The 14747-nt window shown below is 40.0% G+C and overlaps 1 protein-coding gene across 1 annotated transcript in view; it reads left to right on the top strand.

Annotated features, from left to right (window-relative positions):
* Nucleotides 1-433: 433 nt before the first annotated feature.
* The window catches only part of LOC311267514 (mucin-5AC-like), a gene marked incomplete at its 5' end in the record, with an annotated part of 63824 nt that continues 49510 nt past the window's right edge, over nt 434-14747 (top strand). The window contains 14 exons of the mRNA XM_084370607.1: nt 434-494; nt 788-1049; nt 2998-3112; nt 3237-3327; nt 3421-3527; nt 5165-5393; nt 7286-7411; nt 7495-7612; nt 7875-8013; nt 9187-9297; nt 10206-10275; nt 13257-13394; nt 14398-14562; nt 14646-14740. Of these exons, the coding sequence (XP_084226733.1) occupies nt 434-494; nt 788-1049; nt 2998-3112; nt 3237-3327; nt 3421-3527; nt 5165-5393; nt 7286-7411; nt 7495-7612; nt 7875-8013; nt 9187-9297; nt 10206-10275; nt 13257-13394; nt 14398-14562; nt 14646-14740 (1827 nt within the window). The remainder of the gene's footprint in view (nt 495-787; nt 1050-2997; nt 3113-3236; nt 3328-3420; nt 3528-5164; nt 5394-7285; nt 7412-7494; nt 7613-7874; nt 8014-9186; nt 9298-10205; nt 10276-13256; nt 13395-14397; nt 14563-14645; nt 14741-14747) is intronic.

Here is a 14747-nt window from a genome sequence, read left to right as displayed (position 1 = left end):
GTTGAGACTGTTGAAGTGTTGGTATGGGCCACTATGAGGAAGTATTTCTACTTCATTGCCATATGCTATATGGATACAGATATATATCAGTTGGCATTATTCAAGTACACCTCAGATGGACAAAGTGAAAAAATAAAATCATTGTAGACATGGATTCTACATGTGTACAGGCCGTGGCCTTTAGAGGGGCTACTCTGTCTCCATCAGGGATGTAAGGTGAGCATCTGTTTGCTCTGTAACCTCGCCCTTCATATCAGCTGTGTGAAGGGGAGTGGGAAACAAATGGCTCAGGCAGGACCAGCAGTCATGAATCACCATGTGAAGCTATGGGAATGCCACTCCTTCACCTGCCACATTAAGACCTTGCCCCCTGGTATAAAGAGCTAGGCCTCCCTCCCATCTCTCTTAGAGTCTCGTGGAGAAGCAAATGGCTATGGCTAACGAGTGGCTGCTATGTCTGACCCTGTCAGCCATCGTAGCAGCTTGGCACAGCGGTACATACATTATACTACATTAAACAGACTAACCATTAGTAGTTCAAATTCTGACCCATTTTACCTATGTACCTACGTGTTTTGAGAGTTGATGATTGATTACTGACAAATAACCTTTACTTCTTTCAACAGAGGCAAAGTCTGCTGTGAGCACGTTCTCCTCCCAGATTCCTGACAAAATAACAGGTGAACTTGTTGGTTTTTGAAGATGTGTGAGCGTTCATTCATGTGAGTAAAAACTTATGTAAAATATGCCTGCTCTTGTGGTTTCACGTGCTGATTTATCTCTGTAGGTGTGAGTCCCGTCCACAATGGCCAGATTTGCAGTACGTGGGGCAACTTCCACTACAAAACCTTTGATGGGGATGTTTTCCAGCTGCACTCCACCTGCAACTATGTCCTGACCTCTGCATGCAGGAGCAGTTACAAGGACTTTAACATCCAGATAAGAAGAGATGAGGCTGACGGTCGTCCCACCATCAAAACCATTACTATGAAGCTGGAGGGGTCAGTGGTGGAGCTGTCTAAGGGCTCAGTGGTCATTGATGGCAAATCGTAAGTTCACGTTAAAAACCCTGAAAAAAGAAAACAACCTTTCCACTCTTAACTTATTGCTTCAGATTGAATGATACACTCTGATCATTTTAAAAAGTATCTTATACCTCACTATCAAAACCCCAACAGGAAGAGGTTTTTTATTATGTAAAGTGTCTTTGAGTAACATGAAAATTGCTATATAAATAACAAGTTTTATTATTGTTATTAGAGTGAATTTCAATAATGACTTGATTAGCATGAACAGGAACAGATACATTATCTTAGAAATCTATTCACGGCGTTTCTATTAAAGATGTAAAGTTGAAGTTGATTAATTACATTATCTCAAATGTTTCCAACACTGTTCAAACCAGAGAAATCTGCAAGTTTACTCAAGGTAAACAGTGCTTTCATTAGGTTGCCTGAGAGTGAGGAAGGATGAGATGAAATATTATGTATGGTTATATTATGTAATATTATATTATATTATGTAATATTAATATTATGTAGATTTTCATCAGTAATAATGTGTTTACCACCAAAGCAAGTATGACCACTGGACCATTTGCGTTTATTCACATTACACACACACGTGATAACTTTACTGTACATTAGCCATAAGATAGGAAAGCAGTGGCTGGGTGTGTGTCTGTTTGTTTGAGTTCAGGTCAACCTCTCACTGAACTCACCACTCAAGAGACTCCGGTTCTCTTTCTTTTCCCCTCTCCTCGCTGTAATATTACATTAATGAAGTTCAGTACATTTACCCTCAAGCTCCTGTCGGCAGTCAACATACAGTAAATAAACACCTGATAATGGAGGCTGTCCCTGCAGTCAGGTGGATAAAGTAAGAAAAAATAATTTTGAGCTGTCGCCTCGTCTGTAAACGACTCCAGATCAGAGCAGAATCTGATGTGACTCTGGGTGTTTATTCCAACAGAAGTTCTGGTTCTGTACCCAACTATCTCCTCTGGAGCTGGCTGCAAGCAGCGGCCCTCCCCACACAACACTCAGGAAAATGTCTTTGTTTTGTTTTTTCAATAGAGTCCCCCTCGCAGCATAAATGACATATTGTGTGTTTAACACTATTTATAGCAGTGGTTAGTTCAGTTCATTCACGTCAAAAGAGGAATCTTTGTTTAGGACGACATATCTTCAGAACCATCCTTTGTAAACACTTGCCGCGAGTAACAGTCACTGAAACAGCATTGTCAGTGTTTTTAGATTCTTTATGTGTTTTGTGCATTTTGTGCATATGTACGGAGTGAAGATTATTTTCTGCATAACACATTTTTATATATTCATGTGTATCTATATTTATTAATCTGGGTTATATAGCTATTTATATGTAAACTCTTGCAATATGCTTCCATTCTCAGGCATTCATCAACTTATATTCATTATCTTTCAGCCTGTGACACTTGTTATCGTTGTTGCTAATTATTGCTGTGACACCTCCTTTATTAGGAGAGTCTGTTTCTTGACAGGTCAGTCATGGATGGATCCTAGCATGAAATTGTGTATTGTATTTGATGATTGGTGGCTGCACCTCACTTGTTGATATAAAAAGTCATTTCTGCTGTTAGGATTACGCTGGTGATGGCTTATAGCTGAAACACATTATTCTTCTGTCCACAATTAATAAATCAGAAGTGGGTGCCAAAGTCCTCTTTGTTTTGAGTCTTGTCACAACTGTGCACTCAATACATTGATCAAGATTTGGAGCTGTATGTGCTGCTATCTTTCACCATAACAGCAGAGTATAAAACTAAAGCCATCAGGTTTAGAAGTACATTTACCTCATAAAATACTGGCATCGACTGCTACTCTTTGCCGTAATGCTTTCTTACATGGTGAGGTATCATTAGAGCTCCATTCAAAGTCTCCTTTCAGCTCTGAACAAAAGTTTGAAAAACAACTTAATGGGCAAAATAATGTAACTTCTCTTAACTATCTTTTCTTGCAGAATCATCCTACCAGTCAGTCGACCAGGAGTGCTCATTGAGAAAACTCCCACCTACATCAAGATCAGAGCAAAGCTGGGATTGGTTGCTATCTGGAATGAGGAGGACTCCTTTCTGGTAGGACTATGACTACACAGAAGAGCCTGCTCTGACAATTATTGTTTCAAAATACTGTCAAAGCTTTGAATTTAAAGTATCACGTAGCTCCTTAAGGCGATGGTTGATGGTTTTGTTCTCACAGGTGGAGCTAGACCAGAAGTACAAGAACCAAACCTGTGGTCTTTGTGGAGACTTCAATGGGGTCCAGCTCCACAACGAGTTTTACAGCCACGGTACACTTTGAACCACTTTAACAAGTCAGTCAGTGGTGTGATGTAGGCATGGCCACAAAACTGAGCTGTGTTTCTATAATATCATCTGAACAGGTGTGAAAATATCCCCCATGGATTTTGCTAACTTCTGGAAAATGGATGGTCCAACTGAAAGCTGCTCTGACTTCACACTGGAATCAACAGAAAGCTGCAATAACATGGTTAGACTTCATCCACTTATATGAAAACCAAAATGGAAAACAAAAAAACATTCTACAGAATACTATATAACTACCATGACCAGCACCATGACCAGCACCATGACCAGTACCATGACCAGCACCATGACCAGAACCATGACCAGCACCATGACCAGCACCATGACCAGTACCATGACCACTACTATGACCAGCACCATGACCAGCACCATGACCAGTACCATGACCACTACTGTGACCAGCACCATGACCAGCACCATGACCACTACCATGACCACTACTATGACCAGCACCATGACCAGTACAATGACCACTACCATGACCAGCACCATGACCAGCACCATGACCAGTACCATGATCACTACCATGACCAGCACCATGACCAGAACCATGACCAGTACCATGACCACTACCATGATCAGCAACATGACCAGCACCATGACCAGTACCATGATCACTACCATGACCAGCACCATGAACAGCACCATGATCACGACCATGACCAGTACCATGATCACTACCATGACCAGTACCATGACCAGTACCATGACCAGCACCATGACCAGCACCCAGGTGTGGAAAAGGAGTACTAGTAGACTGGATTACTGTGGGTTGTGCTGTTGCAGCTCCAAGCAACAAGTATGTGTGTGTGTGTGTGTGTGTATGTGTGTGTGTGTGTGTGTGTGTGTGTGTGTGTGTGTGTGTGTGTGTGTGTGAGATTTTCCTGATGAGTTGAAAGTCATTTCAGTTGCTTAAGATAGAATGAGCACATCATACCAAACAATCTGTCACATATACAGTGTAAGTTTCCTGCAGCAGGCATCGACCTGACCACATATGAGTAGTTTATTTTTTCTGAGATTTAAACATTACTGGCAAACGTAATTGCAGTAATTAGCGATTGCTTAATGTGTCAGATGATCAGTAATTTTTTTTCTGCCATGAAAAAAAACAAAGAATGTAGCAGTAACACATTGTAATAACACAGTAATATCAGTCTGACACTTGATTATAGTTTTGCCTTCAAGAAGATACATGCTAAGAGATCTGACACAAGAAATGATTACAGTCCTTTTACTGAACCTTTTGACCTTAAACTGTTAAACCCTTTCTGCAAGAAGTTAAATGTAACCCTCAGATACAGTGACCTCTAGAGGAGTTTAGGTGGTTTCTACAGGATACAGAAAGCAGGTTCAGGCTTAACCAGTGATGCAGTTTGCTGCTTCTGTGGACAAAGCAATTTAAAGTGATCATGTGACTCAGGCCAGGATAACACAGGTTTAAACCCTCCTGACCACCCCACTACAAGTGAAAACCCTGCAGTCAAAATCTTACTTTGGTAAAAGTATCGAAAGTATAAATACTCATTGTGTATAAAAATGTTCTCTGTCAGTGTTTTACTATTACTATGTATGATATTTGTGGAGTAATAACTGCTGCATTACTGTGTTTGTTACATTGTACTACTGTTACTGATATTTAAGGTTGATCTCGTACATCTTATAACTATTGGCTTGTTTAATCTAAAGAAATGCATCTTATTCTATAAAATGTTTGTAGCTGTCCTGTGGGAGCCAAGTTTCTCAATTTTTATCGTTTTTTTAATTTTATTTCTGTCTGTCTGTGTGTCTGTCCTGTAGAAACCTCTGTGTGAGCAGATCCTTACAGGACCTGCTTTCAACAGCTGTCACAGTCTGCTGGATGTCGCCTCCTTCACCTCTGCTTGTACTGCAGACCTCTGTCACTGCGGCAGTGGCATAGATAAACATGCAGACCCGTTCTGCCTGTGCAACACTGTGTCTGAGTTCTCTAGACAATGTGTCCATGCTGGTGGCAAGCCCCACAACTGGAGGACCAAAGAGCTCTGCTGTGAGTACACTTATTAGACAATACTAATCAAATTATCTGTGAGTAGGAGAGTTTGTTTGCTCTGTCTGGACTCTGTCTGGTCCAGTGAGTTAAAAACACAGACCCACTGTAATTAAACAAAAATTCAAGAAGAGAAACAGAAACAGAAAAGAAAGAACCATCCTGTATCAAAAGAAACCATCTCCAGCATTGATAGTTTGATTCTGAGTGAAGATTTCTGCCTTCACCACGTCACCATCAGCCATGTAATCACCCAATCCAATCGCAAGACTAAATGTAGCTAAGTACATTTTTGCAAAACCACAGATAAGTTAAAACTGAATGTTTCATTATGTCTGTTTAGGTAGAATTTTCTGTTTCTCTCTTACTACAACACTGTGCTAACTAACATCCACAAGATGTCCGATGTCCATTCAATGTCCATCTCTTTATTACGATGTCCTCATTATGTCCCCTCCCTCATCACCACCAGCTTCCTGTATGGTCACTCTGACTTCAGTTTTCTAAGTCTGCAGAGAAAACACAGGCCTTTCCACATCCTTTGAGTTCCTTGGAAACACTCTCAACACAAATATGTTTCACTGTTGAATTCCATCTCCTGGACAATTGATGCCGTTACAGTCTCTGTCTTTGGCTCAGCCATCTTGCCAGCTGGAACAGATTGACCTTCTTTTGCAATGAACAACTTACTCACTGATGTTGTTCATTCTGACAGTTTTGGGTTTTTTTACAATGGAAGATGGTTTGCAGTAGAATGGCCCCCAGAGTTTGCAAGTGAATGTCAGGTCACACTCCTCTGCTCATTACGAAATCTACCCCATAACAGTCATAGCCATACTTGTGGAGCTATGAATGGTTCTGCAAGTCCATGTATAACCAGACAACCTTACAGTCATAGGCATAATCAACAATGCTCCATCCATAATGCTGTTCATGTGCTGCCTTAAATGGCACAGACAGTATTTATTCCTGTCATTTTAACACAGTTATTGAGTCTCTTTTGGATTTCTCTTTCCAGAAATCCAAAGCTTGGCCCATTTGCAGACACCACCCAACAACAGTTCATTAATATTTGGCACTGATGCCAACCTTTCCCTAATACCCCTGATCGTCGACTCCCAGCACCAGCCCAGTCAGCTTACTCTCGATAGCTGTTTCCAGACCCTTGCAAACAACTTACAACTCCCAGAAGTTCAGAAAATAACATTCTCAGATCCTGAATGTGGACAAGTGGCTACTTGATTCTGGTTCTACCAGCACTTCTGCCATGTACTCTCCTCATCTGGTATTCCTTACATATATTACTCTAATCACAGGATCAGAGTTACCACCTTGACCTCCCACAGTGACATTCCAAAACCATGGGCCACTGGTCCTCTCAAGCATAGTAAGGCTACAGCCATTACGATTTTAAGGATGTCTGATCTGCCCAGTCTTGTCTTGAGCAACTGGAGATTTCATTGGTCCAACGTGCATATGTGCTCCGACGAATTCTCTATCAAAGCTTTATCTCAACACACGACTACAAGCCTGTGTCAAGCCTTGGTAGTGAATTGGTGCAATCAAGCAGAATTTCAGGAGAAGGGCCAAACCTATACCACACCTCATTCAGCATTCTCATCGATCTTACCCTCTTCTTCACTTTTCCGGAGAAGAGGAGATCAGAGTGTAATGAGATTGAGTAAGCTGATTCATAAAACATCACACATGTCAAATCCATAACATGAGATCAACACCACCTCTTCTCAAAGGTTAGGAGTTCTGTGATAGAGAGGATGCTTCTGAACTGTGGGCTGGAACAAGGCTACAATAGTGGAGTTTGTGTTGATAAATATTATCAGAGAAGTTACATATCCTAAGTCAAGTGGTGAAAACAACTGATGTATTCACAGGGAAATCATGTCCCTACAAAATGGAGTACAAAGAGTGTGGGAGCCCCTGTGCTGATACCTGCTCCAACCCAGAGGCCAGCCACACCTGTGACAATCACTGTATCGATGGATGCTTCTGCCCCACAGGTATAACAGAGACACATACAAACATGCATACAGTTGCACACACACAATGTGCTTTAATACAGTAATATTTTGATCATATTCAGGCACGGTGCTGGATGATTTAAAAGGAAGTGGTTGTGTCCCACTGAGCCAGTGCTCTTGCAGCTACAATAACAAGATCTATGGACCTGGAGAATCTTACTCCAGTCACTGCAAAAACTGGTATGATATGTGTGTCAGTCTATGTTCACGTCAGAAACATTCCACCCAAAGGAAAATGTGTTTTTTTGCTAGAATAAGCACAGTCAGATTAAAAAAATCCATTTCTATTTTGTCAATATGTGTGCTGTACAGATATTCAGTAGGTCCCTTAACATGTTCAGCCTAGTTTATCCTAATATGCACATAAAATAGATTTTGAGATGGTTGAAAATTAAATGATCTATTGGTTTGGCAATTAAGATTCAACTGTGTGCATTGACAGTGTGTGTGAGGGTGGCGAGTGGAAGTGTACAGAGGAGAACTGTCCAGGAACCTGCTCTGTGGAGGGAGGAGCTCATATCAACACCTTCGATGGAAAAGTCTACACCTTCCACGGGGACTGCTCCTACGTTCTGGCTAAGGTAGCACACATCATCATCATTGCTGTTATACACACACACCTCCACTATGGTAATGATCCATGCACAACACTGGTCTGGTCTAAAGACCTCGACCTCAAACCAGTTACAGCTATAATTGTGACAAGGCTTTGATAAGTGTTGAAGATGAAATTAGATAATAAAAATTAGAGTTATGCATGACATCTCTATACCATCCCATATAATAAATCACTTTATTTAACATATAAAAAAAGGCAAAATCTAAAATGTGTCCACAGGATCCCTCGTTTACACACTTCCCATTCATTGTCTACATAGAAAGCTGTGCAATTCATGGTAATAGAGCGTCACGTTATGAGAGATGGGGCATCGCAATGCCTCTGGAAACTCCTGAAACACTAAAAACTAAACATTGCCAAGTTAAAAAGCAGATGGATTCTGCAACTGTGTGGCTTATTTCTCAACTAAAATGTCTTCAGAAACACATTTCACTTAGCTATTTCTGTAAGATAAGAGAAAGTTTCCAAATGTGCTGACATGTTTGTCCGGGTTGAAATCCTAGAGCAGAGGCCCATCAGTCTTTGTGTTGCTGCAGGTGGATGTAACCTCTTCTGGTCAAATGTGCAAAGTTTAGAGGTCGCGTGGCCTTGCATCAAACAATGCTCCTGTGGACACATACCTTAATAAAAGTTAACCAAAGATCAAGGATGAGATGAGGATAAGGATGATCAAGCCTGGCTTCCAAATTGAATGACAGGTCTTTAAATAATGCACATATGCATCCATCCATCCATTATCTTTCCTCCGAGTGTCACAGGGGGCTGGAGCTGATCCCTGCTCAATTAACAACTAAATAAACCAACTATAAGTCATAATACATACCGGTACTAGTGTCTGTTAAAAATAAGATTAAGTTAATAATGTTTTCTATTTTGTTACATTAGCATTAGTTACATTGAACAATTTGTTTGTCAAAACCGACTAAACCTTTAGTCTCCACTACTTAAAAAAAAAGAAAAATAATTCTCTTTAAATGTTTGCTTGTGTTATTGTTGAGGAATACAGACAATATTGACATATCACAGTTTCCTAATATTACTCACTTTTCAATACGCCCTTTCAATTCTGTAGTAGTTGAGTGTATTAGAAGTTGGTTTTATGTGTGTGTGTGTTTGTGTGTGTGTGTGTGTTTAGGATTGCAGTGGAGCCGGGTTCATGGTGCACGGAGAACTAGTGCAGTGTGGACTGACTGAGAGTGAAACCTGCCTCAAGTCCATTACTTTGGGTTTGTCTGGTGGAGCTAATGTGAGTATGATGCACACACAGAAGCACTCATGCACACAGTGCTTTTTATTTTTTCAATATAACCTAAAAAAATATCAAAAATTCTCTACGATGTCATGCTCAGATTGGGAAGCTCAGACGTCCTGTTGTGTTCAAGGTTAGAAGAATGTGGGGAATCTGACAAACCATTAGCATTTTACCACTTCCTGATTAATCAGCTACCGAACAACAGAACAGCTACATAGTACACATCTGAAAGGACCATGGCCATATTTCAAGGTAAAACAATATATTTGATAAGCTATAAGCTAACGTTAGCATTCAACCTCTTCCTGACTAACATTGGAGTTTGTGTACATCCAGTGCGTTTTACTTCCAGGCTTCAATTAATTTTTGCTTTTCCTATGGTATCATGTAACACTATGAAACAATAATGTTGACTAGGATGTGGATGAATGCTAACGTTGGCTGTTGTCGAATTGAAATTAATGGGATTTATCAAATATGTTGTTTTACCTTGAAAGATGGCCCTATGTCCCTCTGGATATTCACTATCCTTAGTCTGTTCAGTTGCTGATCAACCAGGAAGCAGTTCAATTATAACACCCTATCAGACTCCTGTCAGTAATTTCACTTGCACCCTGTGACACAGCAGCACAACATGATCCTCCCACCGTGAGTGTGACATCATAGGAAGATGGCTGCTGTTTTCTTGCCATTAGTTTCTATATTTAGTCCAGTATGCAGTGAAAATCATCTCACTGAGTTAGGTAATCAATATCAGTGAAAATCACTTCTGTTTTTTTTTTTCAAAGATGCAGCATTGTTGCATGGCAATGCAGTGCAATTTTTAATCATTCAGCATCATTGAACATACATTGAGAATGCAAAGATTTCTTTAATAACATCTTGTCTCCTCTCATGTAAAGGTGATTACCGTCCAGCCCAATGGCAAGGTTTTTGTGAATGGCATCTATGCTCAGTTACCCTTTTCTGCCGGTGAGAACCTCAACACTGTACACTGTCCTCCTCTGACTGTCTCGCTCTTTGATATGTAGACAACGGTTCACTCTGTGGCCACATGATTTACACTTTCCTTTATAATGTCTTTCACAGACGGTTTGGTTGAATGACTGAGGAGTTTAGAAACTCTTCATGTCAGTTGTTATCAGGGTTGTCAGTTATATCTGATCAAACTATTACTTTAATAGGAGGCCCTAAATGACCATGAGTCAAACATATTACTTCCTCTGTTTTCCTGTAATAATGAGTAAAATTGGATCAAGATAATGAGATCATTTGATCCAGGGACACTGTAGTGCCTTCTTTTGAGCCTCCTGTGTCTTCTCTATCGTACACCTTCTGGGTCCAAAAAGGTTTGTATTTATACACCAGGTTACTAGTCACCCGCTGTCCTGCTGATCTGCATATCTCAGTCATCATCCGGTATCCACGGAGACACCCGGGTCCTTGTTACTGGTCAGCAATGTAGTTTATGATGGAATCCAGAACACTTTGATTCGCCACTGGTAAAGCTGATGCTAAATGTCTTCTTAGATGACGCACACTGATGTGTATATTATCCACAACAGCAATGTATAAAGCAGTGTGAAGGCCTTGATTGAAGAGAAAAGTGATGCGATCATCAGTATGTAGGATCTGACACTGCTCCACATAATGCAATGGCTCCTGCAGTGACTGGGTCTGTATATAGATGAGATCAGCCAAACGACATAATGACATCAATAACTTGTCCTGTCTCCAGAACAAAGTTTTGGAAGTGCTGGCACCAGATTGAAAACTGTTAGTAGTGACGTGCCTAAAAGCTGCTGTGTTGCATCTTTCACGTCAAACGATAAAAAATCCCAAAGGTTATGATTTGATTTACTTCCTCAAAGAATGAAGGGCAGTTATTGAAGAGAGCTGTGGCTTCAGGTCGTCCACAGGGAGGATGAGAATGATAAACTGTGAGACAGAGCCAGTCAATACATGTCTGTGGTGTCAACACTTCACATCACAGGTTAGTTACTGATGTTACTGAGTGATGACACGTGTGGTGATTGTGTCTGTAGATCGAAGTGAATCAAAAAAGCGCCTTTGTAAAGTCTTTACTGCAAAAAAATCAGGCTCTACTATAAAACACCTGCTTTTATAATGGAGTTTGGTTTACTCGTCTGTCCACTTGACAGACCGCCAGTTAATAATACACATAAATTGAGCTGACCTGCCTTCTAATAATGAACCTCATTAATAGCATAAAGCTTTCTGCTTCACCACAGCGATGTCATTAGTTTACAATAAAGTCACATTGGACAGAAAAGATGGTAGATGACAGAAAGATGACTTGGACATTTACTAAGGTAGTTGTGTGACGTTGTGCAACGACATAATATAATTGCTTGCCTGACTGGCCATAGTATCAGATCCTAATACATAAAGAGACAAACAGTTTTCTTATTTTATGCTGTTAATTTAGCAGTCGTTAGAATTTGTATTGACCGCCATTCAGATCAGAAGAATTGTTTTCACTGGGGGGCAGAGTATCTGGATGAATTGATCTCATCTATAGCCTCGCCTACTAAATCAGGTAGGCGAATTAATGACATAAATAACATAAATAACTTGTGATCTCAGGAAAACAAAGTTCTTTATCTGGAGATCTCAACAAAATGATCACGTTATTTGGGGAAAATAACAGGTGTTATCTTGAGATAATGACATAAATAACTTGTGATCTCAAGACAACTAATGATATTTAACTTGTTACCACAGGAAAATGGAGGAAATAGTTTGACCCATGGTCGCTTAGAGCTTTCGTAATACTTGACATCCTTTACTAAACACAACATTTAAATACGGACTAAAAGTCATCATTATGTGTGTTTATATAATACATAATTAAAGCTTGTTTGTATATTCCATTATTTAATTCTGTTAAGTGAAATGTGGCATATGGTGGCTGGAGCCACTGTCCTTGATCGTGAATCCCAGCTGTAGTTAACTGTTGCTGGATGGGAAACAAATGACGATGAATGTCCTCGTCACTGCAATAGTAGCATCTACTGGTCAGCTAGGACACATGCATGGAGATGAATGGACCACTAGTGACACTGTGTGTCCAAAAAAGGAGAGTTCACAGAGACAATCACTGCCATATGAAATAAGTACCACAAAACGTGTTATAACGTTTTTAAAAAATATATATATTTAAACATCCTACAAGGAACTTTCAACTGTTTGTGAAGAAGCCGCTGCTGGTGCTACGGCAGTGGATACTTCTGTATGCCGACTGACCTATATCCTAACATTTGATGTTGGCCTTATGGAAAAAATAACTTCACTAGAGAATGGTAACAACTTTAACTGTAGCTTATCTGCTATTACTGAGCAACCAAATCTGTTAGCTAGCTGTAGGATTGAATGGTTCCCAGGTGTTTGAACGGATCTAAAACATAGTATTTACTTTGTTTAACCATCGTCACATTACAGTTATTAATATTACATAGTCACAAATGGATACATAACTCATCGCTATGCATGCTGCAAACAGCTGTTTAGAAAAGTAAAATATAAATATAAAAAAGTTGCATCTTTCTTTCACTCACTTTTAAAATAAATGCACCTGCTAACCAAATCAAGATGTTAACAGGGGCTGCTAGAATCATCACAGATTGAAAGTTCCTTGTTACTGCTTTAAAAATGAAATGAATTTATTTTTAAAACTAACAGACAGCACTGAGAGAGATTTGCACCATGATAGTGTTTTCAGGCTCTGATATCAAAAGTAGTATGAAAACACTTCATGAGCATCATTTTCAACTTTTACATGAGCTGATTCAAATAAACCTGAGTGATTTAATCTGTCTCTGGTCTTGATATGATGACAACTTTTTTCCTGACTAGCTAGATAGTAATGAATCCTGTCTCCTCCATTCCATCCTATTAACAACTCCCTTCTCACTGTTTCTCTTAACTTGTAGCTGGGATCTCCGCCTTCAGAGCGTCCTCTTTTTACCTGCTTGTCCAGACGTCAGTTGGTCTTTTGCTGGAGGTGCAGCTCAAGCCAGTAATGCAGCTCTATGTCACAGTGACCACCGACTACCAGGGCAAGACCTGTGGTATGTACACTGAAAAGATCTGCATGTGCTCACTACAAGTCAAATATTTGTGAGTGCTTCTTTGCTGAAGCCAGAGGGGTTTATTCATTGTTTAAAGTGGCTGACAGCTGACAAGCTACCTGACAGATGTGTGCAGTCATTACATTTTAATATTCTTTGTATCTCTATTTTCAGTTTGATCCATTTTCAAAATGTATAGATGAGTTACTTGTCCATATCTATGGAGAAACTGAAATTTTGATCACAGTTAAACAAATGTAGATAGTTTTGGTGAGATTGGTGGTCTGTCAAGTTGTTCTTTGTTGTATTGCAGGTCTATTTTAACTACTTTTTTGAGAAGGGCCAGATCTGAAAAAAAATGGAAGAGCCAAGGGGCTGGACTATGTCTGACCTGCAAATAATTTAAATGTGTTAAAACAATGCACCTTTTAAAAAGAAAAATTATCTCTGCTTTGTTTATTAGTTTAAAAGCAGATTTCTCAATCTTGTCAGTGGGTTGTCATTTTGATTTGATAGCATGGGTTCAATGAGGGTTTTAAAGGACTGCAGTTGGCCCAGGGATCGCCAGCTGATTAAGTCTGCTGAAAAGAATCAAACAATCTCCTTATCTGGATTTTAGTGAAAGTTGCGAAACCCTAGTACATGCAGCTAATTTCTTTTAAATTTAGAAAATAGTTCAGGTTAGCACTACCTATATTGCACAATGTCTATCATTTTCTCAATATCCAATTTGTAGTTTGGAACCGGTCGGGACCACTGTGCAAAATGTTCTACGGTGTTTTGTGTGTCCATGTATAATTTTTAGTATGAAAAAGAAAAAATCTAGATGTAGCTCAAAAACACAGAAAGATGATAAAGCCATGGTGATTTCAAGATTGTAAAAATGACTTGTGTAGTGATGAGTCTTCTACCCTGTTGGGGAAGAGTACCCACAGAATCACGGCAGTTTGCCTTTGGGATGAATGCCTTGTATTATCATTAACACGATGTTATCTGCCTGCAGGTCTGTGTGGGAACTTCAACAATAACCAAGCTGATGACTTTCTTAAGCTCAGTGGTGTTCCAGATGCCACAGCAGCTGGTTTTGTCAACAGCTGGAAGACTCAAGCTGGTTGCCCCAATATTAACAGCAACTTTGAGGACCCCTGCAGTCTCAGTCTGGATAATGGTAGGTCCGACTCATTTTGTTTCTCGATTAGCACTGTGGGTTCTTCAGAAAAGCTGATGTTGTTGGTTGTGTATCAATGACAGAGAAGTACGCTCAGCACTGGTGCTCCATGCTCAGTGATCCTCAGGGAGTGTTCGCCTCCTGTCACTCAGAGATCAGCCCTGACTCTTACAAAGAGGTAAGCC

This window comes from Pagrus pagrus (assembly GCF_965226575.1).
Source record: "Pagrus pagrus genome assembly, chromosome: 1".
Lineage (NCBI taxonomy): Eukaryota > Metazoa > Chordata > Actinopteri > Spariformes > Sparidae > Pagrus > Pagrus pagrus.
This window is presented reverse-complemented; position numbering and strand designations above follow the sequence as displayed.